Below are 25,293 nucleotides of genomic sequence, written 5' to 3' on the forward strand. Positions count from 1 at the left end.
TCTGTATGACAGTGAGATGTTCCAGTTATTTATTTAATTGCTTTCAGGTTATTACATTCAGTTGTAGTTTGTAGGATGCTTCTTCTCATCATAAAAAAGTCTGCCTTCCAGTTATAAATTGGAAAAGGATAAACTGGGATCTCTTTATGGCAGTTAAATAATCCAGTGAGTTTATCTAAGAAAGATGGAAGTCAACACAAGCATAAAGAGAATGATAATGCAGAGAATCTTGTGACTTCTTTAAAAAAAATTCAGTAGCTAAATTTTAATCTTAAAATTGGCTTGCATAATTTATAAAATTCCTTAGTAAACAGGGAAAATCAAGCATTCCCTTTCCCATTTTCCCTATTACAGACCTTACCCTATTGAAGAAAGATCAGTGGAGAAGATGGCACACAGCAGGGCCTTTGCCCTGAGTGCATTGTTTGCAGATATCTATAGATTATTTAACTTAACCTTGATTCAGGTCATACTAGCTTGTAATGTGTACTTGAATAATACATGCTAAAAGTTCACTGAAGTTGACATTGCTAACTTCGTTGCCTGATTGAAAACCTCTCTTTCTAAAGGTTTCCCTGGTATACAAGGAATCCCAGGACCTCCAGGTATGAATTTATGACCACTGATTTTGTTCACATTTTTCCTGTGTTGTTCTTGGCTGAAGAGTCCTGAGAGACGTTCTCCTTAGCTGCTGCTGCCAGTTACTGCCTGGCTTACAGAACACCCAGGCAGTGGCCTCTCCGGGGGTCTAATCATACCCCTAGACCTTTCCCGTAGATTGCTTTTTTCGTGTTTGTGATGTGATCCAGCCTTGCTCTTTGTGTAGAGCCCTGATAACTTTCTGCTGAAATGGGAGCAGTAGCGTGCACAGGTCTTCAGAGATAGCCCAGAGAGTACGGCTTCACTGGGCAAGAAGAGCTGTAAAATGTGAATTTGTGCTTGAGTATGTGCATATGTACCTATGTATGTATACTCATATGTAGATAATTTGTTTTGCTCTCACTTCAGCTCTATTTGTGTTTGCATAAATACAATAAACCAAGGTTTGCAGGGAGAAGTAATATCATTTACTAGATCAAAGTAGTTCCTGGAGGCTTCCTGCCTCTTTTTTTTTTTTACTATGCCACCTAATAAAAGTTAATTTCTTTTGCTTGCAAATGTTAGATTTTTCATAGTCTTAACATCTTCAGATCCATGACAACACTGCTATAATGTGTATATGTACATATGTTTGAACTAAGCCACAATATTAGCTTTTTAAAAATTAAGCAAATTGTTTGTGGAAATCTGACTCTAGCACATCCTGCAGTGATACCACTATTACCTGATTTGCTTGCTTTTTCTATCTTGACAGTGAGCTAAATATGAAATTAATGTGAGCCAGGGTCAGATAGTTTCCAGGAAATTTTTCACAGTTTAGGGAGGAAATACTATATACTGCAGGCTGTAATAGTCCCTAAAGAATTCTGTGTGACAAGACAAGAAGAATGTAAGTCTGTCATTATCCTACAGAAACTGAGATTTGTGTGACTTTTGTATCTTCCTGCAATGTTGCAAAAGGCTCAAAATGGTTTAGAGATCAAGTCTAGTGATTAGTTGTGAACTGAAATAACTCACCAAAGTATGAAGACCTATGTGACCGTACAAATAGCTAAAAGGAGATCTTAAGTAGGTTTTTTCCTAGCTGTTTAATTGCTTCTCTTTATTGGCTGTTGCTTGCTTATTATTCCTACAAAAAGATTTGGTTTTAGCATTCCTGAAATCTCCTAGCATTGTTGAATACTTATTTACTGAAGTTCTTAGACACACTGTCCCTTTCTAGGTGTGTTTAAGATTTGGTTTATTATGAGATAAGGAAGTATGTAATAGTTTTTAAGTGTGATAGCTAACTTAACTCTATGTCACCGCTATTTACTATATACTACACAGCAGAAGTTGATTCAACTAAATCTCAGGGGGGCACTTAGTACAGAATAAATGTGTTTGTCTAGGGACCAAACCAAAGTGAGTTACTCTGAGCTGTAGTGAGTGTATAATCTCAATTTTGTATAAATCACCAATAGTAAAAATACAGTCCCTTTTTTCATTTTGCACTAACATTTCTCCATTTCTCTCTGAAAACTAATAGAAGCTAATGTGTTGATAATGTTACTGTCTTTTCACTTGTCACTTTTTTCACATATGTTTTACTCTGTCCAAAGGTCGACCACTTCCAGACAGGGTAGGATCACCTGGTGTCCCTGGAGAGAGAGGTGAAAAAGGTGAAAAGGGTTCTCCAGGAATCCCTTTACCTGGACCCCCAGGAAGAGATGGTTTCCCAGGTACTCCGGGGTTGCCAGGCCCCCCAGGTCCTCCAGGCAAAACAGGTAGGTAAAGCACTCAGTTGCTTTTCACAATGAAGACTCAGTAATCCACATTGCATGCACATAGAAAAAAAAAAAAAACCAGACAAGATTATAAAAGCTATAATCTGAATGCATCTACATCATGGAAGAAACATATCTGAGATGTTAACGGACCAAGTAAAAGCTGCTCCACAATGCAGCCAGATGCTTGTTTCCTTACTGGGACAAGGATTCTTTGCTACATAAATGTTTTTAAAATTATGTCAAAAGTTCATTGTGGACTGTTACAATTTAACCTTGATATATAGTGGTTTCCTCTGTATCCTAATGTGCCAATGTAGAGATATTTGTAGATTTTCAATTAAAAAAAATAGCAGATACTAATACTGTTCTTAGCATAAAAGATAGCTGTTCAATATCACAATCTACAAGTCTGCGGTACCAATCTACGTGACAGATTGAACAGGTGTAAGAACTGCAGACTGAGATAATACTCTGGCAGAAGTTTTTATTGTGAAATGGCATTATCTTACAGGAGAATGGGGTCAACACATGCTTTATAGAGGTAAACAAAAAGATAATAATGATGTGATAAATATTAGTAGTAATGGTAACATTATATAGCTGTGTATAATTAGATTCTGATACAGCATTTTTAAAAGAAAAATATTTTGGTTTTGCTCTGCAATGAAGCAATGGAAAAAGTACATGTGAAAGTTGTCCATGCTTAACAGCTCTTTACAACTGATGTTTTAACTCTTTAATTGAAGTAAAACTTTTGCTATAGGTGATACTGATATTGTGAGTTAAATTGTCATTTCAACATAAAGAATGATATCCCTTCTACAGAAGTTTAGGTAGTCTAAAACTAATGAAAGGAACATTATTCTCTATGGAATTCCTAAACCAAAAATACTTTGTTCAAAAACAATTGAAGATGTCTAGTTGTTGCTGTCTTTGCTGATGAAGCAGTACAAAATCCAGCACCTAGAATATGGAATTAAATAGCTAGATCTTACCCGGCCCTAAAAATAAGAGCAATTCCTGTTTTTCATACAACATGCTCCTGTCATTGCTTAATTCTGCTCCTTCCCCAGACACTACTTTAGCTTTCTTGAAGTGTATAATGGAAGCAATTTGTTTTCATTTGTTTGCCAAATTTCACATTAACATTTTGACTACTGGCTTTGGCAAAAATGATGTCATATTGTATTGGGTCAGAACCTCTCTCATATCATCAAACAGAACAAGTACAATTTGTATTCTCATACCAAGTTTACTAAATATTCACATTTGTTACCTATTTAAGTTCCTAACATATGAAGTTTCTTGTTTTCAGGAAGCTTGACCAGTGTGAAGAAGTTAAAGAGAAGTTAACAAGCTGCTCTTGACCTAGAATGTTTCCTAAAACATTGATAACAAAAGTCAGGGTACAAAAAACTAGCTACTTAATTTCTGCAGAACTTCAATGTTCTCCATTCTTTTCAGGGTCAAACCAGCAATTTTTCACCCAAAGCACTTTTCTTAGCCAAAACTTACAATAAAAATAAATTTTATGTGAAAATTGTTTCTAACCTTATTATGGCAGAGCCCGCTTTTTCTTTGCAGTTCTCAGGGTTTCTTAAGCAGTATATATGCATTCAGATTATTCAGATTACAGAATCCTGCTCAAATTTTTCAAAGTAAATCAAATAGAAAAGTAAAATGCTATCCTGACTTATTGCTCTTCATAGGTACATTCAGCTGAGACATTCATAAATGCAGTCCTATAATGGAAACTTGCACTTGTCAAAACATATTCTTCATTGCATTTCCATTGCAGATGGAATTGATCAATGCCAGCAAGGAGAACCTGGTGCACCAGGTACTCCTGGACCTCCAGGAAGAGATGGATTTCCAGGAGAGATGGGAGAGAAAGGTAATACTATTTTAAAGTGATTGATTTCTAATGCTCTGTACCCTGGAGCGGGGGTACGTAAAGAGGCTGAGCAAGTTAGCCTGGATCAGAGAAAGTGTACATAAATTTAGTTAAACAAATAGTTCATGGACATGGAAGTTGTTTCTTGAGTCTCTGATGGTTAGAAGAAGAATGTTATTTATTGAATTGTGTGACACAAATTTCACTTACCATACTACTTAGCTTATGCATTGCTGGAAAGTGATAAGAATGGTGCAGGGCTGAAAGAGAAACTGGAAAGAAAAAAAAAGTGTTGAGTATAGCCCCATTAAGTGTGAATTGAACTGTTCATGGCAATTTAAGATGTGAATTCCGAGATGAAGAATTAGAGAGGGGCATATAAATTGGGAATGGAAATGGTTTATGAATCATTACTATGATTATAATTGAAGCTAAAATTGTAACGCCTATAAATAGGACTGTCAACCATGTGTTTTAGCAGCATTGACTAAATGGACATATAAAAAAATGAGCTGTGCTCATTTACACGATGGTTGATCCTTCCTAATCTCATTCTGCTCACTGCTTTTCTAAAACCGCAAAACTGCAGTGAGTATAGAGATTCTCCTTTTTCTGCTTCAAGCTTTTTATTTTTTCTATACCCAATGTATATTTATTTTCTTCTTTTTGATCCTCTTCAGCATGGTCCCTTTTAACTGTTCTGTTAAATATTATTGCTAAGACAAGATTTAAGTTGATTTTTATACCATTCCTTTAAAAATTTTGAAGAATTTTGAGTATCAGTTTGATGATAAATTCTCTTTGAAGCACATAATTAGAAGTAGTAGATTTATTTTTACTCATAGAATCATAGAATGGTTTGGGTTGGAAAGGACCTTAAAGATCATTGAGTTCCAACACCCTGCCATGGGCAGGGACACCTCCCACTAGGCCAGGTTGCTCAAAGCCCCATTCAGCCTGGCTTTAAACACTTCCAGGGATGGGGTATCCACAATTTCTCTGTGCAACCTGTTCCAGTGCCTCACCACCTTCAGAGTAAAGAATTTTTTCCTAATATCTAATCTAAATCTCCCCTCTTTCAGTTTAAAACCATTGTCCCTCATCCTATCACTACACTCCCTGATAAAGAGTCCTTCCCTGTCTTTCCTGTAGGCCCACTTTAGGTAGTGGAAGGCTGCTATAAGGTCTCCCCAGAGCCTCCTCTTCTCCAGGCTTATTCTTTCAACGTAAAGGGTATTAAATTGACATCTGCCCCTGAATCCACCTGCTTGCAGTTTTCTTAAATCTTTTCATTGTTATTCATTAGTTTTTTTGATTTTTTGATTTTTTCTTTCAGGTGACAAAGGTGAATCCTGTGCCTTATGTGATAAAGAAGGACCTCCTGGACTTCCAGGACCACAAGGGCCACCAGGGCCACCAGGTAAAAGCTCACTATCTACCTAAGAATTAACTACATAGGCTAAAACCTAAAAATGCAGCATATATGATAATTACTTTTTGCCCCACTAATCAAATTGTTTGTGAAACTAATGAAAGGAGGATGGAATATTACTTTTTTTTGGACTGATTCTAAATTTCTGATGCAATCAACAAGAATTACCAAGGAAACAGAAGTTAGCCACAGTGGAGATTCTTCACAAACTGTGGCCCAGATATTTTCACAGATTGTGAAAGTGAAAAATAACATGGAAAGCATTTGCCCTATGTGCCCAGGCTTGGCAGTGGCCCATACATACATTCCCAATCCTAGGATTAAATTCTGTGGCTAAAAAAGATAGTTATTTGTCTGCTACCATATGAGAGAAGTGCCACATGGAAACAGTGGTATTATACCTAATGTTTGTTCTAGTGGCTGTTAAGAAAAATAAGTACAGTTTAGGTAGTTTCAAGACTGCAGTAGTTACATGATAGTTCTAAATAGTAAGGTGAATTCGTTCCTAAGTCAAATGCATCATCAACTTCTGAACTTGTGAATGCAGACACACAGAACACATGAGCACACGAATCCGGACAACTTCACTGACTTTAGCAGCATTATGCTGATACAACTGGGGATATAAATTTGAGAAGGATCACAAAGTATTAACATTCAATTAGCTATTTGTAAAAGCATGTAATAGATAGAATTGTTCTTTTGTCTCTCTGATAAGGTTTTCCAGGACAATCAGGTTTCAAGGGTGACAGAGGCTTACCAGGACTTGATGGCCTTCCGGGTGTACCTGTAAGTAATGCCCTCCCAAATGCAGGTGTTTATTTGCTAGTGGACATGCGATCAAAAAACATGTGATCATCAGTGTAGTTGTGTAATAGTTCTGTTTAAAAACAGACCAGCATAGTGATATGATAAAATTAAGGAACTATGCCTAGCAAAATAAACTAGGAAGCAGTGTGATTGAACTATGAGAGGAAAAAAAAGAGCTGTCAGAAGTGGGTTATATTTCTGTGCTTACCTGTCATAGGAACTCAGCAGGACACATGGCTGCCTGATTGAGCAAGGCAAGCAGAGGAGTTGGGTAAAAATGTAGGAAACACATGAAACAGATGCAGGTCTGTCCTGACCTTCTTGTGAATCTTTTCAATAACTCTTTGCTATTGTGTACATATATATTGAGAGAGAGTGCCATCTAGCGTAGCGTAAGCAGTCTAATATTAGCATGCAATATACTTCAGCAGTTTGTCTGAATTTTGGGAAATGTGTGAGGTATATTCCATAAAACATAATTAGCAGGAAAGCTAAATAGTTTTGAAGAAATAAAGGAAGGCTGTGTAAGTGGATAGCACCCTGATAATGTGATCACTTGTAAATTATGTTAACACAACGTAATACAGCTCCCAGTGAATAAGTCTGGATATCAGAAGCAGAACATCCATAAGAATAGCACTTCCCTAAAATGTAACACAAATTACTCCTAGACAAGCACTGTACTAGCACAACTACATTTGATCTTGTAGGACTTCACTTGAGTGTCCCTACATACACTGTGGTATGCTGTCAAGGCCTATATTAGCATATACATTCTTGTATTATAATGTGGATTTTGACACCATTCCTAATGTAAGTAGACTGAGTTTGTCAGAATCTTCACAGACTTTTTTTCCCAAAGCTGTTTTGTCCTTCCAGCTGATCATTTTTGGCAACATAACTTTTCAGTGGCATTCATGTGCACTAACTTTAACACAAACTGGAGCTATGCAAGCTCCCTCTATCACCAGTGGGGAGAGAAAGGCACCTTCAGAAGTTAATCCAACCTACCTGTATGAATTCTTTACTCAAAGAATCTATTTCTCTTTTTTGACTATAAACAAAGCCTAGATACCTGAATACCTGAATTTAGCCAATGGAAGTTAGCAGGGATGGAGTCCGTTCTCAGTTTCTACCATGATAAACAAGATGGTATTACTCAGTGGCTGAATTTACTGTAATATAAGTGGGATCCATGAAAGAAACAGTGGGGAAAAATAAAAGACATCTTAATGTATTTAAGCTTTCTTCATGTCTGGCATTTGTTCTCAGCACATGCTTTGCCACACCTTTATATTTTCCATTTATTGCCTCTTAAGTTCTGTTCATGTCTTTCATCAGACAAGGACTGGCTGCTGTTCTGAATGCTTTTAAGCTTGTTGTGCTCCACAAAGTTCAGCCAGCTGGTGATCCAGCATATAGTTTAGCTTGGAAAAACTACATAGAGATCAGCCTCACAAGCTGACGTTGTTTAGAGCCATGCCAGAGCACCAGAGTCTGATCCAGGACCCACCAAAGCTAATGGAAAGATTACCTTTGACTGTGTTCTGGTTCAGATTTACATGGAGGGCATATATCAGCCATAAGCAGTGGACGTTGCCCATGAAGTTTGTGATTTTTTCCCTAGCAAGTAGCTCTGATTCACTTGAAATTAGAGAAGCTGTTCCTGCGAGAAAAGTTCAAGTCCTAGAAAAAATGTAGGGAAAACTGGAATTCCGGAAATCCTATAGGTATATTATTAGGTAGATAATTCCTTCCCAGAAGAGCTTACAAAACTTTTCTGAGCATGTATGTAGTATTCTGATAGTACCAAGTGACTGTGTTTGTTAACAGTACAAAATCAATGAGCTTTAGTAATGAAGGGAAATGTGTATTTGTGTCAGATAACTGTCATAAATGAACTACCCAGGGAGAAGCTTTCAGCCTTCAGTTAGCCTTACCTCTTGTGCAAATAACGTTTGAGTTTTGACAATTCATTTAATTTTGTAGACTATCTACACATTTGATGAATATTATAGTTGTTTTAAAAGGTTTTGAAAGAAAAAAAATCATGGGTGGGGTTTATATAACCAATTTAAACCTATAAGTTTGTCTGAGTTTGTCTTTGCATACTGGAAGTGTGTTATTTTCCTGTATTAGTACTACTGCTGGTATTGTAAAGCATCATGGAAATGTAGAGATACTTTTGTTGCATTCGTGTCAGGGAAATAGGTTCCACAGTGTTACAGAATTCAGCATTTAAAGGTTGGGGCAAGCACTTTAACTCTGAAAATGCCTTTTTAAAAAGTTTTGTTTACCTTGATGCTGATACTGTATAAATATACATAATTGAAATCCAGTGGGTAGTCTATTGAAAATTCGGAGTATTTTTTTGGTGTCATGGCCTGCAGTTCTTATGTAAGGGGTGTAAGTTTATAGGGACCATCTAAAATGATATACTTGTGATATGATAGAAGTCAAAATGGTCAGGATAAGATTTGCATTAATTCCTTATTCACACTGTTGCGTCCTGGAAAATATTCTCATTTGACCTCCTCAAATGAAAATGTAATGGTTTACTTGATTTGGGTCTAGTCTTTAATTGCTGTACCAGGTTCTTTTTTCTATTAGTTGAAGGCTTGGTAGGGCAACTGATGATATCTAAATTTATGACATTTCAGGGCCCCCCCGGCACTCCAGGACTTATGGGCAGCCCTGGGGCAAAAGGAGAACCAGGAGATTTTACTTATGATTCTATCCTGAAAGGTGAAAAGGGAGATCCTGGTTTCCCAGGACAACCAGGTATTCCTGGAAGAGAAGGAAGACCAGGAAAAGATGGATTGCCAGGTCCCCAGGGTCCGAAAGGAGCAGAGGTATGTGTGTTTCTTTATGTTTACATATTGTCCTACTATGTGTTTATTTCTGTTTACATACTGTCCTATACATTCTCTCTTTCAGATCAGAATTCACATGCTTTTATGCCCTATATATGCTTTATATTTATTGGCCTTATTCATTGTTTCACATCTTGTCTTTACCTTGAGTAGCTCATTCTTCCTCAGAGGAAGGCTCCAGTTTCCCTGGAACTAGTGAGGAAGACAGTTCTTCAACAACAGACTATTTCAGATTTAGATTTTAACTTTCTTTTTACATGTCACGCAAATAAGTGATCTGACTCAGATTATTCAGCGTGGCTTGTTACTTTCTGGGCTATAGCACAAGGTTACTTCCCCCACAAAGCTCTGGGCATGGACAATGGTTTTTTCCTTTCTCCCTTTCTCACAGCTTGATAGTGAGATTTAGTGTGGATGATTTAGCCGATATCTGGAGAGGAGGAATGCAGTTATCCAAGTAGAGATTGTTAAGATTCAACTCTGTTGTTCTTCTCTTCTTGTGGAAACTAATGCTTCAAAGTCTTGCACTGATAAAGAGTTCAGCTGATACAGATGTGGAGCTGCATGTGGAGCTCACATCTGCTCCCAGATCCACCACTGGGAACATAGCCTACATGGTCCAGTTAGTTGCATTGCACACTAGGTATGATTTCCATGTACTATTCCATATGGAACCCAGCTCTATTTCCATTTAACTCAGTGATAAAAAAATCCACTTTTTTCAGCATTACAGATGCCTGTGCTAATTCCGAGTTACAAAATATTCAAAGAGAGAGGATGACGTGTTCTGTTTTGCCAATCAGACAAGAAGTACACTTATATTTTCCATAAATCAGGGTACAGCTGGCTTGAAAGGAGAACGTGGTCCCCCTGGCCAACCTGGATTCCCTGGAGTACGTGGTGAAAGAGGTTTTCCTGGCCCTCCTGGGATAGGTGTTGCAGGGTTACCCGGTGAGAAAGGAGACAGAGGCTTTGCTGGAACCCCAGGTTTACCAGGCCTTCCAGGTAATACTATTAGTATGCTTTAAAAAAAAAAACTTTAAAAAACAATATAATTGTGGCCTTTAGGTGGTACAACTTAGAGGATCAACGGAATTTAAGATTGAAATAAAAGGACTTTCTAATTTAAACTAGCGCCTGCTTTCAGCAGTATAATTGCAAATCTTTGAAAGCAGTTTTCTTGAAGAGTTTATTAGGCCAAACAGGATGGTTTAGGTTCGTCCTAAATTGAATTCATCCTAGTTTTCTATGAATCTTCTACAAAAAAACCTTCATGGCAGGTCAATGGTAATGGTATGGATGAACTAATATTTCTGGCTAGGTGAAAGTCCCTTGTTTAAGTTCATTGGTTCCTGGACTTAATACTTCTTTACATTCACAGGAACAAAGGGCGAAGCAGGACGAACTGTACCACTCCCTGGACCTCCTGGGGCAGATGGCCTTCCTGGGCCACCTGGTTTCCCTGGACCCCAAGGTACAGTAGCCTGTAAATCTTTGCCTGATGATCATAATGGCTCTGTTTCCCAGAAGCTAGCCTTTGTATTAACATTTGTCTGTTTTCACTTGTAAAGGTGACAAAGGGAATCCTGGGCTTCCAGGTAGACCTGGCCTGCCAGGAGAAAAAGGTGCTGTTGGGCAGCCAGGTATAGGGTTCCCTGGACCTCCAGGGCCCAAAGGTAAGACAACATTTTCCATCTAACAGCTAGTGTAACTGGAGCGTGGATGGAGGCCTGCTCTATATCATCTAGCCATGGCTGCATGAGATCTGGGAGGTGCACCTGAAGAACCTCCCTTGAGAAGGTCCACAAGCACCACAATAAGCCTACTTTCAATGCACACTCGCTTTGTGTGGTGACGTGTCTGCAGATATAGACAATGTCAAAGCTACTGCCAGAATAGAAAGCGATGTAGTAAAACATCTTACTTTGCAGCAGCTGAGTTTGTTGAGAGATGAGATGACCTTGCTGAGAGATGAAGCACTGTGTGGTGTTGGTAAAAAAAACATGCTGCCATAACTATATTTGGTCCAGAGCTAACATCTCAGCTCAACCGTCCAAGGCGGTTGAGAGTGGTTTGGTTAGAATACCAGCTTACTCAGTGTAGGTTTAGCCTTCCCTGTATGGCCTTTGTCAGGGTATGTACATAGCTTAGAGGGAGTTTAAATGTTCATATTCTAGTTTTGGGTTTTTGGGAGATGTATTTCATAGTGCTGCTACTCATTTAGAACTAGATGACTGAGCTTTCAGCAGCCACCTCATTCCCCAAAATTCTTGTGTGTCTTCATTGTTACTTCATTTATTAGGGTTCCACACACTAATGAACTGGGAGGGTCAGAAAGACTTAAAAAAGAGAAAGGGCAAATCTTTACCTGTGACCACCTCTAGTTCCTCTGAGACTGGTGTGGAATGAACATGAACAGAAGAGGTTTGTTGCATCTGGAAAAAGATTGCTATATGCATTTTGATGCCAGCAAGAAAGGAATACATATCAAATACCTTTATTTCAAGGACCCTCTCTTGAATTCAGCGCTGCCCAATGACTTTCCTGGGGCTTAGGCTAAAAGATGGATTTCCCACTCCCTGAAACCTTTGCCTGGGACAGGAGCTTCATCTCAATTTATTGAGCATGTGCTGGTATTGAGTGAGTGCTATCTTTAAATGATTTGCAGAATGGCGGTGCATGGGCCAGCTGTGACATAGAAACCTTCTGTGTGCAACCCACAGCGGGACGTGTAGGACACATCACACGACATATACTGAACAGAAGGTGTTGATTCACAGATGGATTTTGTTGTGCATCCCTCAGCCTGATACTCCACACATTAAGTTGCCTTTTCTGAAGAAGACTTTGGGAACCCGTTTTTGCAGACAAGATGTTTCTCAATGACATGAACCCACATGGCTACTAATTTAAGAGGAGACACTCAGCATTTATTTCTTCTGGGCGGTTGTTTCTCATCAGAAGCCAGATGCTGCACGAAGCTCAGCATCTGAATCTCTGTTGAGACATTTGGGTGCTGGCATAGTTTGACATAAAAGACTACATAGACCTTTTTAAAGGCATCCCTGTGAGGACATGAATGGTTCAATTAGAGGCTTAAAGAAACAGCAGAGACACTTACAGGCAGATACAGTAATGATATGAGTTTTGTTTTGTTTCATAGGTTTCCCAGGTCAACCTGGCTCGCCTGGTCTGCCGGGGACTCCAGGAACCCCTGGCCTGGATGGTTTGCCAGGTGTACCAGGTTCACAAGGTCAAAAAGTAGGTGTCAGCTGCTGATACTGTTATCTGTGACTGCCCATGTTAACAGGAATGTGTGTAAAGATCCTGCTCTTTAAAAAAAAAAAAAAAAAGTTGGCCTAACTGTCTTTCGTCTTATGCTTCCCACTATGCACACAAAGGAACAGAGTAGATGGATGAATGCTTGCTTGACATTAACACTAAAGGGCTAACGGCTCTGCCCTGAAGTCACATATAGCGCTGCTCTGCCTCTATGTGGTTTAAATACAGTCAATGAATGAATTCTTGGGTTTGATATGTTGATTCCTAATCTATTTGGTTTCTTTGGCTAGGGTGAACCTGGTGTAGGTCTCCCTGGCCCTAAGGGCTTGCCAGGCCCCCCAGGCCCAGCTGGCATCCCTGGAGAAAAGGGAAATCCAGGACTCCCTGGTTTACGTGGCGAGCAAGGCTTTCCGGGCATACCTGGACAGCAAGGATTCAGAGGTAACGTCACTGGGAAAATATAGCTTTGTATTTCTACTTCCTTTTTTAAGTCACTCCCCTGTAAATACAGCAAAAAGTCTGTTCACCACTGAGACATCCTACTGATATCTCAGGGTATTGCCCTTTTTCCTTCCCCCCATTTTCTCCTACCAACCACCAATAGCAACTGCTAGCAGCTTTGCTGCCCTTCCTCCCAGCCCAGGCAGGAGGTATTAGAGGCTGAAATGAAGTCTTATTGGTCAAGTGCTTCCAAAGCACCTTGTCTAGCATCTTCAGCAAACAAGATTTCAAATAACACTGAAGGACCACTCCCTCTATGTCTCTGTCTCCCCGCAGGCGACCCTGGCCTCCCAGGTCTGCAAGGCTTGCAGGGCCCTCCAGGCGCTCCAGGGCTGGGTCCACCAGGATCGCCAGGACCCACAGGACAGCCGGGACCCCAGGGACCGCCAGGTAAGAGGAGATACTCCCATGACGGTGCTTACGAGTGGACTTTTGGCGTAAATGGATATTGGCATCGGTAAAAGCGTTGCTCACGAGCTGGTTTGCAGTGTGAGGTTGTTGGGAATGCATGGGCTTCCTCCCTCTGGTCCAAAACACAGGGCGAGGCCTCCTGAGAAAGTGCCTGCTGTCCTGTTCAGTCTCCTCAGGTCATTGGTGGGTAATATATACAGGATCAAAGCCTCAGTTAGAAAATGAGGACTACTGCTGTCTGGCTTTTAATCTTCATTCTTCATGCCATGTAATTTCTGAACTGCAGGTGGACATTATCAGATATTCTTGTTAATGGTGTTCCCTGTGCTCCATTAAGGACTAATCCTGTATCTTCTATTTTTCCTAGGATTTCCTGGAATAAAAGGAGAAAGGGGCTTCCCTGGTCTGCCAGGTCTAGATATGCCAGGACCAAAAGGGGATAAAGGTAGCCAGGGCCAGCCCGGAGTTCCAGGGTCTGTGGGGTTACCCGGTCTGCCGGGTCCGCAGGGGGCCATCGGACTGAAAGGATCGGCAGGTAAACATCTTTTCCCTCGGAAACCAGCATCTTTGACAACTGTTTTGTTAAGTTGTGGTAGCATGCCCTTTCCCTTGATTAGAAATTGATCCATCAAAGGACCAAAGCTTGGGAAAACACATGGGCTGACGTCAGTAAAGCAGATCTGTGCACGTGTAACTGAACTGCTACTCAAGTCCTTCGGTGGATCAAATCTGGCAACTTGCAGGAACTGGCTAGTTAGCCTGTAATAACCAAAGGGGATTATTCTGCACAGTTTCAGTGCCAGAATGTGGTTTTAATAATGCCTTTGATAATGACAGCATTGTTTACTGTTATAGGAAGTTTAAAGAATCTGTCAAAAACCTATTACAAACTGTGTTTTATTCTGGTTTCGTAACTCTGTTTTTCCTATTGTTTTCTCTATTAGGCTCATTTAGATTAATCATCTTCTTTGTCCTATTTTTCCTTAAGAAGTGCAATTCCTAATATGTTAGGGAGTAAATAATACCATTTCTTGTACTTCTTTACACTGCTTGCTTTATTTCTGTTATTCACTCTTTCACTTTGGTTTCAGGAGCCAAAGGAGAAATGGGAGTTATGGGAACTCCTGGATTGCCAGGAACTCCTGGACCAGTTGGAGATCGAGGGTTGCCTGGTGAAAAAGGTAAGAGAGAGATTTTCTCAAAATTAAAACCGTAAAATCCACCTTTTTCCCAGCAGAAGACAAGACTGGAAATAAATGAAATATAAGGAGTATGCTTGGTCTAAGGAATGTTTTATGTCAAATAACTTCCCTGTAAGTTAGTGTAATTTAGAAAGCCATATCCTAGGAGCAGTCATGTATTTGGGCACCGAGCCAGGATTTTTTATCAGTTCTTCCGCAACATAAGGATTTGCTAGGTGTGAGGATGCCATAGATATTACTCCAAGAAAAATACTGTGTTGGAAATTATAAAAAGCCAGCAGGAAGGTCTTAATTAAATCCTGCAAATAACGCCCTGTATTACTGCCAAACTCCTATCCCTGTTGTTTTGAGAGTCTAAAATTAATGGCTGTGAAGCGAGAAAAACATGTCAACTTTTTTTGACAGAGCTATTGTGGAGTCCTGGTATAAAGAAAAAACAACTTTATATGAGATAAATGAGATGTTCCAGAGCATGGTATTCGGTGCTCAAAATCTGAATAAAGAGCTAATTTCATTTGTTGTCTACTAAGTACTTTTGCAAAGTTTTATATGCCACTATAATATTCTGTGCTATCTCTTTATAGGTAGCCCAGGTCTCAAAGGTGTAGTTGGACCACAGGGTGATCCTGGTGTCAAAGGAGATAAAGGTGAAGCTGGTCTCCCAGGAAAACCTGGAACGATGGACAACATGGACATGGTTAGTCTCAAAGGCCAAAAGGGAGATCAAGGAGAAAAAGGTAACTTTAATCTCTAACTGTGTTTAAGTGTAATTAGCACTCATATACTGTTAAGCAGAAGTGCTTTGAGTTCAGTTGTATTTTAGTTTTAGACAACAGTTTTTAAAACAAGATTAAAGAATTTCACATAGCAAATATAGATATTTTTCCAGTATTTTTCAACTCTATAGAAGATTAACCACAGACAGAAAGGGTTTTGATTGGATGGTTAAAAGCAGAAACTAGAGCTTGCCAGAAGAGAAAAGCTGTCTTTCATGTAAAACATACAGTGGAAACACTGCTGTGGCCATGAAGACCAACTGATACTATAAGAAAAAGTGGGCAGCATTTTTCGGCACATGTTTCTTTGTGACCTGAAGAAATTTCAGGAAAGACACACCCGTATGCCACTGACACCAAAAGATCAACTTATGTCAGTTTAGAAACATCTGGGAATATGCAGGAGAAAGGCAATCAGATTTCTATTTAAAAACTTAATGGTGGTAGAAATATTAGTTTTTTTTCGACAATGAATTCTTGAATTTTTATTTTTGTGGCTACCTGGAAATTTAGTTGTTTAAGATCATTCTCCTTTTTTTCTTTTCAAATAAAAAATACTGCATATTTTATATATTTTTGTTATTTATCCTTTTTTATTATGATTTCATTTTTATTAAAAAAATCCCATAACAGTTTTTCAATAAATGATAACTTTTTTAATTAAAATAGAAGTGTAGGGCTTACAAGGGAGCTACTGAGTCTTCTGTTTCCCTCAACCAAATCCTTCAACCTTTCATTGTATATCATGTTGTCTGAAATAACGATCATTCTTGTTACCATTTCTGACCTCTCCAATCTGGCTACACCCTTGTTAGAGTCCACTTTGCTGAAACAAGGGAAGTACTTCAACTCAGGCCCTGCTAGAATGAAATTTCCCTTTCTTGAAACAACAGCCAACTCAGTTTGTGATTAGCTATAATCCTTAGTCCTTTACTTCTGGACTGCTGCCTATGCAATCGTTTTTCATTTTGTATGCATGCTTTTGACTTCTCCTTACCACATTTGTGATGTAACACACTTTTTAAATTTCATTATGTTGATTTTCAACCTTTACTCTAACTCTTCAAAATCCTTCTGCAGTCTAATCCTGTTTTCTTCTCAAGCCTTTCCGGTTTAGCATTATCTGTACATTTCATTGATGTGTTCTCTGTTGGGCCCAGGACAGAGCACTTGAGACTCCTTTCCAGTTTGGCCGTGAATCACCAATAAATGTATTAGGTTATATTTGAACTGTGGGAACAGGAGGGTTTCCCAGTCTAGGTACCTCTTATCTCCATGTCCTGACTGCTTGTCAGAATGAGACCTGGGTTCTTGTGTCCCATTTAGGTCTCAGAGAAACCCAAGCACATGGACAGGCAGCGCCTCCCGGCTTGGACAGTCAGGGACTGCAAGGGAGGGCAGGTGCAAGTGTGGAGTGCATCTGCCTCTAAGATGAGATGCAGCTGCTGAGAGCATCTTTGTATTTGATGAGGCTCCCAGACTTTAAGTTTTCATCTAGATTAATTTTTCTCCTTTATTTCTTATCTTGATATGTACAGTGGTATGAAAAGCCTTAAAACAAATCCACATAGGTTGTGTTTATTACTTTCTTATCTACTACTGGCCTGCAGATTGACTGATTGATAATTAGTTTTATTTCCTTTCCAGAAATCCAAATTAGACACACTGGTTACATGCATATAAAGAAGCCTTTGCTGAGAAATTCAAATGGTTAATTTCTTTGGTTTCTAACTTCTTCATCTCTCCAGCACTAATAATGCACGCTTGCAAACCTGTATGCTCTACCTTTTCCTGACCAAACACAGTCTACAGATTGGCCTGGCTCACACAGCCTGGAAGGGTAGGTTCCAAACAGACCCCAGCCTGCAAATTTCTACTGTTACTCTGCCCATCTCATCCGCTTCAAATCAAACATACTTAGTACCAGCAGAGAAAAATAATCTGGTTATACTCCATAACTTTACTGATCATCATCATAACTTTACTGCCTTCATCTCTCTAGGCATGAATATCACAGTAATGTTTTAAAAGGCGTCTAAAATACAAACTGTGCAGAAAAGGCATAGTATTTTTATGGAAAATTGTCAGTGATGTTTAATGAAAAAAATTTGGTTTGGACATCTTGCGATGCTTTGAATAAAATCTGCTTACTTAAAACCATCCAGCGAGTTTTCTTCAGGAACCTACTGTCCTGCACCTATATGCGACTCTAACAGACAGGGTTATGACCAAAGAGCTTGGACCTTAAAGCTGGAGAAGAGGCACACCACAGAATAAGAGGTGGAGCCTCCTGGAATGGTGAAGATGCTTTAACATTAGATAGAACAGAGGAAACAGCAGATATGTGTCTATGAACTGATTGTTCACATGTATATTTTTAGACAGCAAAACAGTCAAATCAATCATTTCGGTTAACATCTGATATTGTCTGGCAATTCTGAAGTAACGCATTAATCTAACTCAAACACATAGAATCATGTTTGTTTGCAATTTCCTTTAAAGATATAACTTGCCTTTTAATTTGCACAGACACGTGTAAAATTGTAATAGGTTGCAGCCTTTCCTCAGCACTGGTTTAGCTACTGGAGAGTTGTGTTTTATTCAAGTGTCACTCTACTGAACAATGTATGAAGCTTGAATTCAGCTACTTCCTTGCTCAGCAGAGAGAAGCAACAGTGATCAAAAATTAACTAGAAGGATTATTTTATGGCATTACAGTAAATTTTGATAAAACTGATCTCACTGTGGTTGTTTCCTTGGTGTCCAGGGGACCATGGAGCAACAGGAGAAAAAGGATTACGTGGGGAATATGGAGAACCAGGAATTCCAGGGAAAGATGGTGAACCTGGTACTCCAGGACAGCCAGGTATGTTGGAAGCTAGCAACAGAGAGACTGTTTATAAGGTATTTTAAACCACATTAACTAATGGGACTCTTAATTTCTCTGCTGTCTGTAGGACCAAAAGGTGATCAGGGTCCCCCAGGGTACCCAGGGGATCCAGGAATTCCAGGACAAAAAGGATCAGTTGGTGAAATGGGTTTGCCAGGTACTGATTGCTTGGAATTTCTTATTATTGTTTTCCTCAAGTTAATAAAGAACATGAACCTGTATGGAGTATTTGTTGGTGTAGATCTACTAAACGGTTGCACTATCTGCAGTGATTGAACTCCAGGCTTTTGGGAAATTGCTTTCTCAATCCTATTGTGATATACAAATAATAGGATGGTTTCCTAAGTTTCTGCATGTGAATCCATTTGCTGGATATGTAGGATTTATGTATTTGGTTTTGTGTTTATTTTTCAAGTGATACCAGTTTGTCTGTCTGTCTCTGTTGGTGCATGAACTGCATTAAGCTTCTTGTGTATTTTCCCCGTTCTAAAAAAGTTTGGTGAGTTGCTGTCTACTGCGTGTTAATTACAAACTAGTAATCTGGGAAGAGTGGTGTTGTGAAGAGGATTGGTAAAGAATAGAATGGAGAAGATTCTATATCTCAACATGGAAACTTTGTCTCCATTCAGATGGCCTTCTGCCCAGCATATTTAGGAAATTAAAGGTGAAAGATTGAAATGGTAAAGGAGGACAGAAAAATTTGCTACAGCAGAGTCCCTTTGTTATTGTGGTACTGTTAGAAATTATTCAAATCAACATAAACTTTCCTATTCGGAGAGTGAATCTCAAAAATTAATTTACTAGCTATTTTAGTGAGTTACATTGCTTTTCTAGCTCTGAATAGCTAAGGCAATTGTCAACAGTGCTAATTCTGATACACCCGTTTTTTTGTTTCTCTTACTAGGAACACCTGGAGAAAAGGGTCTGCCAGGAGTACCAGGTTCACCAGGCACACCAGGTTTCCCTGGGCAAAAAGGTGAAAAAGGAGACAAAGGAGCCCCAGGTTTTCCTGGAATTGGCTTTCCAGGGTCTCCTGGTGAGAAGGTATTTACAGCCCTAAGGATTTAATTGTCTGTCTCTACCAAGTACCTCATTTGAAAAGATGCTGTTGGCCTTTAAACTATTTTATTATATTTTCTATTATGCTCATTTAAATACCTGATGAGAAGCCTAAAAGGCGTGCATATGCGCAGGTTTAGATGCACTCTGTTTCATGGGACCGTTATCTCCAGCTTTCTTATTTATTCTGTCTCTTCAGAATGGGCTACTTTACAGTGCTAGAAAAGTGGGGGAGGGGAAGAATTTTAAAAAATACTAAGTAAATAAAGTGAAAAGTATTTCTTGCTAACAGAGCAAATAATCACACTGAAATAGTGTTTCTGTACTTTTGCAGAGATACTGGGAAGCTGAAAAAAGCTATAAAATGCTCAGATATTAACGAAAAGAGAACTGTATTAATACTGTCTGTAAAGTTAATTTAATCTTTAATATCATTCTAATAGGATCCTCATTTGTTTCATATTCCTTTTCCTAGCTATGCGATGACAGTAATCATTAATTTATAAGTAAAAATTGTAAAAATAAAACTTACTAATCTGGTAGCAAACTTCCTGAAGACTTAAAAAAAGATTTTTTTGAAGATGATTAAGTGTAATAAGTAAGTTAAGAGGTTAATTTGGAAAAGACTTTGTAAAACCTGACATAAAAATACATAGAAAACTTCTCATTTTCATATGTAATATTAAGTAGTTGCTTAAAAATCAATAATTCTGATAGTGGAATTTAATGCCAAAATTAATTCTAAATTACTTTGTTTCTAAATGGAAAAAGAATGAAATTCTTTCTAAGTCTGATGGATAAGAGGGGTGACATCTACCATTCCAAACAGAAAAAGCTGTTTCAGAATTAATGTATGGATTTTATAATGTGTGCTGCTTCTTCTAGGGAGAACCAGGAAGAACGGGTAGTCCAGGTTTGTCTGGAGATAAGGGTGAAAAGGGTAGTGCAGGAATTCCTGGAATGCCGGGTGCCCCTGGTCCCAAAGGATCCCCTGGCATGGCAGGATTTCCAGGCAAGTGTTTATGCTTTAATAAAACAGAAATTGCAGTGAAAAATTAATGTGAAACTTACAGCAAATATCCCACATGTAAACCTACATCTTTCTCCTTTCTTTAGGAAGCCCTGGCCGCCATGGAGAAAAGGGTGAAAAAGGACTTCCTGGCTTAAGTGGCATTCCAGGTTTAAAAGGAGAACCAGGTAAAAAAGAAAAAACACCAAATGCTACTTAAAATATTGTTCACCTCCAGGCAGTGGCTCAAGCAAATACTATGGGCACTCTACATTTCTTTTGGCTCAGATATTTCCTGGTACATTTGTTTATTTCATAAGCAAAAAAAGAAAGTGCTGTTTCCCAGGTAAATCTCAGTCAGTGTAGTGTGAGGCTAAATACTTCTCTTGCGGTGTTTGTGGAAGAGATTTTACCACCTTCCTCAAGACTGGTTATTGGTACACCCATTAGTTCTGGTTTTTTCTGAGTTCATTTAAAAACAATGAAGTTGATCCATGGGCCCAAACCTGAATCACCACGTTAACATCATTACACAGATGTTAAAGAGGAAATAGAGTAAGGAAGAGAGTAAGTCCATTGCCATTATGAGTATAACAACATTTTTTAACTTGGAGCCTTATGTTCTTAGTTTATTGGATGTAGGATGCATCATCTCATTGGACAATGGGCTGTGCTATTCACAAGTCTTTGCTGTGGTTCCTGCACTCTAAACCCACTGGGATTCATGATAATTAGCTATGTCAAAACCTGTAATACTTGAGCCCTGTCTCACACAGATTTAATTCAGCAGTAATCTCAGAGAAAAGTCTCACGGAAGTCATCATGCCGTATCTGCTTGGTCTCTGTGGGAGCAAAAGAATATGTTAATCTTTTCTTCAGAGGAAAAAACACGTGTGAAAAAATGTCTGAAGAATTATAGGTGAAATGAAAATCACGATGATTTTTCAGGTGAACCTGGTGTTCCGGGTCCTGCTGGTTCCATTGGACAGAAGGGTGAACCAGGTTATGATGGGATTCCAGGTGCAGCTGGTGCAAAAGGTGAACAAGGTACTGTGACTGTCACGTTAAGTTTATGGGGTACAAAAATGCACAGAGACAAGCTACACAAGGTAGAGGGGTGTGCTGGGCTTAAGGTACTTTGGATGGCACCTTAGAAAATAAAGTTACTAAGATGCAAACTGCTATCATCCATCATTGTAAAGCTGATCATTTAGATGAGCAACTGTGTTTAATCAGTGTAATCTTGAAAGAATGTCTTTCACAAAAGCTGGCAATAGTTTAAAGAATTGGCATGTTGCGGAATTAATTTCAGTCTGCAACTTAGCTGTGAAATAATGGAGCAGGCTTGTCTTTTCTTAGGGCAGGGCAGTCATACAGGGCCCATTGTGCTAGATGGAATACCAACACATAACAAAGACAGTCTCTGCCCTGAAGAACTTTTGCATAAACCATTCATTTAGATTTTATAGTTGCTTAGTAGAGTTTTGTTCATTACAGGTTAAATTTAAATACTGTCCCATCTTTTGATTTTTTGCTGCCTCTATATTGCAGGTATTCCAGGTAGAGGACTTCCAGGATTTCCCGGTGCAAAGGGAGATAAAGGTAAAACACTTTACACAAGCAGAAAACCTCCCTCCCAACATGCTATAAAAATAATCCTGTGGTTCAGATATACTTTCTACTTCATTCTTTTACATGCTATACCTTTTCAGAGCAGGCAGAAACTCTGAGAGGCTCAAATACTAATTTCTGTTACAGTGGCAGCATCTTGGACATGATTTAGATATGCCCTAAAATAGGTAATTATTCATAGTGTGGAATTTACTGCAAGCTGTGCTGTGATGAGGTAATATAAATAACTCCTGTATTTGTGTGCTGTGCTTTTGACTCCAAGTATTTCTGTTTTCCTACTAATTTTGCAAGAATCAAAAGACTAGTGAGGTCTGTGCACTGAACAGCTAAAGAGAGTAGTTTTGTGGCCAGAATACCACAGTAATTTTTTTTTTTTACATGAGTCTGTTGTGCAGCCCAGATGCAACTTTGTTCATTGCTAGAATAATTATTCTCTATACCTCAGTAGAGCATGTCTAAGCTATGTACAGGAGCATGGTGCAGAGATGGAAAAGATAGCAGAGACCTGATGAGATCTTACTGAAAATTGTTATTACCTGGACTCGGGACTTATTAGCTTGGGTACAGGCACATAGCTATCACAACTTCAAGACCACTTGTGGTCTTTGCAAAGTGCGTCACTACGCTGCGCTGTGTGAACAGCTTGATTGGCTTGAGGCAGTGCTTGTTCAAGTTGTCTAATGCACCATGCTCCATTTCATGAAGTAAGTATGTCCTAGATGCTAGACTGCCATAGATAGAATAGTGAAGAATTATCAAGCTGCTGCTGATAAAGTTGTGTATAATTAAAGAATTTTCAATTTGAAGCATCCAGAAAACAAAAAAGATTCAACTAGTCCATCTATGAAATTAACATAACATGGCAGATTTTGAAGAACTTATGTAGCTTGAAATATCAATGCTCTACTTCCCTCATTCATTCTATAAAACCAGGAAACTTGTGTGGACAATCAAAAGTGATAAACCAGAATTTTAGAATATCTTTTATTTACCATCTCAGAGTAATTAACAATCATAAATTGCTGAGAAAGCCCTAAGATGAGAGAACTTATTTTAATAAACAAATTTTGTAATCATAGGTCAGTAAGGCATGTAGAATGCTAGATATGAGAACACTTTTCTCATCTTACCCATCTCTCTTATTTTGTCAGCACACCTCATCTGAAAATATCTGGTTTTAGAGTACATTGGTATCCAACTGACATTATTTGTGTTCCAAGTGTATTGAAGTTCCAAAAAAACCCCCAAGTCCAGGATTTAAAGACCCAATTCTGTTTAGGCAAAGAGCCAGGGATAGTGTTCTTTATACATTTTATTTCTCTTATTATTATACTTACACCAGCTAATCTATATTCTTTTTGCTCAGTCATGATCTAAAATTCAACCGAATCGCAAATGTTAACTATTTGTACAAATCTGAAAGTAAGTACTGAGTCTCTTAGTAAAAAATAAATTCTCTTTTTCTCCAGGAGTAAGTCCTTTTACGCTTAGTCAAGAAAAACCTCCATTACTCAGCTATGACAATAATAATTGTAATGGAGTAAGGGTTTGGGGGCTTTATATTCCTTGTGGAAGAACTGATAGAGAGGTGCTTGAATGTTCATCTATTTTTAGAGTGGATTAAAATAGCCTAGTGATCAGTTTAGCTAAGAAAAAATATCAGTCAAACTGCTCTTTTCCTCATATTTTTATGTCATAATGTGAAGAATAATACAGTTTTGCTAAAGTTTTGCATTTTTATACAGATGTATAAAGGTAAGATCAGTATTTTCTTATGAAAATACTGATGAGTGGATAATAAGGCAGAAGGTTTCAGTGGTTGTGATCCTTTCTCTAATCATGTTTTGGGGGCTGTTTCAAATCTTAGGTGCGAAAGGTGATGTGGGATTTCCAGGATCCCCAGGAAGTCCGGGGATCCCAGGTCTAAAAGGAGAACCAGGATATGCTGGTCCACCAGGCCCTAAGGGTAGCCAAGGTCTTCCTGGACTACCAGGAAGTGCAATTGAGGGCCCTAAAGGAGACAGAGGACCCCAAGGCCAACCTGGCCTTCCAGGTAATGCTTTAACTTTAGTATTAATGTAATGTTGTTAATCAAAGTTCACTTAATTAATTAATAATATAATCAGTATTGCATATCCTTATTTTTTCCTCTTCTCACAGATCGGAGAAAAGCTCCCCTTCATAGGCAGTTTGCAATTATGTCCCAGAACAGGCTCATTTTATATCCTCAGGCAGTTGGCTTTGTCCAGAAGTCTTTCTGACGTTGAGAAGTTTGCCTCCCATTTCCTTGTTTCCCTCTGGATTTATTTACTGCTTCAAGACAGCCATGGCTGTATGTTCCTATGTCCTGGAATGTTTATGTGTTTAAATATGGCCCAGCATGGCCTTACCTTGGCAGTGGCCCTGTGCTGGAGGTTAAGGAGGAGAGTAGAGCAGAGCTGCAATTTGTCTCTAGCATGTTCGTACCTGAGAACATACCATCTGTTTGTTCTGCATGTATAGAAAACTCTCCACTATTTTCCATCAGCCACAGGCTGATAAATGATAGATGTTCAGTCAGATGGGGAGTCATATGGACTTCCCTGCAACAGATTCTCCTACTTATTTTCTTGAAATGTTGTTACGATAATTACTTTGGTCCTGCCCATCTGTAGACTGAGCCATCTCATCTTCCATCAGGTGCTGCTCTGAACAAATGTTGCCACTAAATACTCTCTTCTTCTGGTTTGTAGGTTTACCAGGTCCAACAGGGCCACCAGGACCCCCGGGTCTGAAAGGGGCTAAAGGAGAGCAGGGGAGCAATGGCTGGCCTGGGACTCCTGGGCTTCCGGGAGTCAAAGGTGATCCGGGTTTCCAGGGATCGCCAGTAAGTTACTTTCAGTACATTCCAGATTGCTGAAAGCTGGTTCTTGTAATTAATGGATAGATTAATCATAGGTATTTCTTGTTCAAAATAATGATACTTTATGCTCAAAGTGCACTTTGGACTCACTGCTGACTATGTGAAGTCAGTTTGAAAACATTTCGGTTCTCTCCTTTTAAAGGCTGCCTACCAATAAGCCCCAGTGAGCTAATGAACTTATTAGAAATTTATAGATAGTGAGTGGTAACATACAACACCCAGAATATAATTTACAGTGTATTAACAGTACA

The 25,293-nt window shown here is 38.9% G+C and overlaps 1 protein-coding gene across 1 annotated transcript in view; it reads left to right on the forward strand.

Moving 5' to 3' along the window:
• Window positions 1-25,293, forward strand: part of COL4A1 (collagen type IV alpha 1 chain) — a 130,229-nt gene that overhangs the window by 89,321 nt on the left and 15,615 nt on the right. Inside the window, exons 20-43 of the mRNA XM_074156738.1 lie at window positions 570-605; window positions 2,202-2,366; window positions 4,168-4,263; window positions 5,600-5,683; window positions 6,414-6,484; window positions 9,166-9,357; window positions 10,215-10,383; window positions 10,760-10,852; window positions 10,950-11,054; window positions 12,542-12,639; window positions 12,951-13,101; window positions 13,438-13,551; window positions 13,940-14,107; window positions 14,664-14,753; window positions 15,359-15,511; window positions 18,318-18,416; window positions 18,508-18,597; window positions 19,345-19,484; window positions 20,385-20,515; window positions 20,620-20,696; window positions 21,457-21,555; window positions 22,060-22,110; window positions 24,008-24,193; window positions 24,873-25,006. Coding sequence (XP_074012839.1) covers window positions 570-605; window positions 2,202-2,366; window positions 4,168-4,263; window positions 5,600-5,683; window positions 6,414-6,484; window positions 9,166-9,357; window positions 10,215-10,383; window positions 10,760-10,852; window positions 10,950-11,054; window positions 12,542-12,639; window positions 12,951-13,101; window positions 13,438-13,551; window positions 13,940-14,107; window positions 14,664-14,753; window positions 15,359-15,511; window positions 18,318-18,416; window positions 18,508-18,597; window positions 19,345-19,484; window positions 20,385-20,515; window positions 20,620-20,696; window positions 21,457-21,555; window positions 22,060-22,110; window positions 24,008-24,193; window positions 24,873-25,006 — 2,792 coding nt within the window. The remainder of the gene's footprint in view (window positions 1-569; window positions 606-2,201; window positions 2,367-4,167; window positions 4,264-5,599; window positions 5,684-6,413; window positions 6,485-9,165; window positions 9,358-10,214; window positions 10,384-10,759; window positions 10,853-10,949; window positions 11,055-12,541; window positions 12,640-12,950; window positions 13,102-13,437; window positions 13,552-13,939; window positions 14,108-14,663; window positions 14,754-15,358; window positions 15,512-18,317; window positions 18,417-18,507; window positions 18,598-19,344; window positions 19,485-20,384; window positions 20,516-20,619; window positions 20,697-21,456; window positions 21,556-22,059; window positions 22,111-24,007; window positions 24,194-24,872; window positions 25,007-25,293) is intronic.

This window comes from Numenius arquata, chromosome 1, assembly GCF_964106895.1.
Source record: "Numenius arquata chromosome 1, bNumArq3.hap1.1, whole genome shotgun sequence".
Lineage (NCBI taxonomy): Eukaryota > Metazoa > Chordata > Aves > Charadriiformes > Scolopacidae > Numenius > Numenius arquata.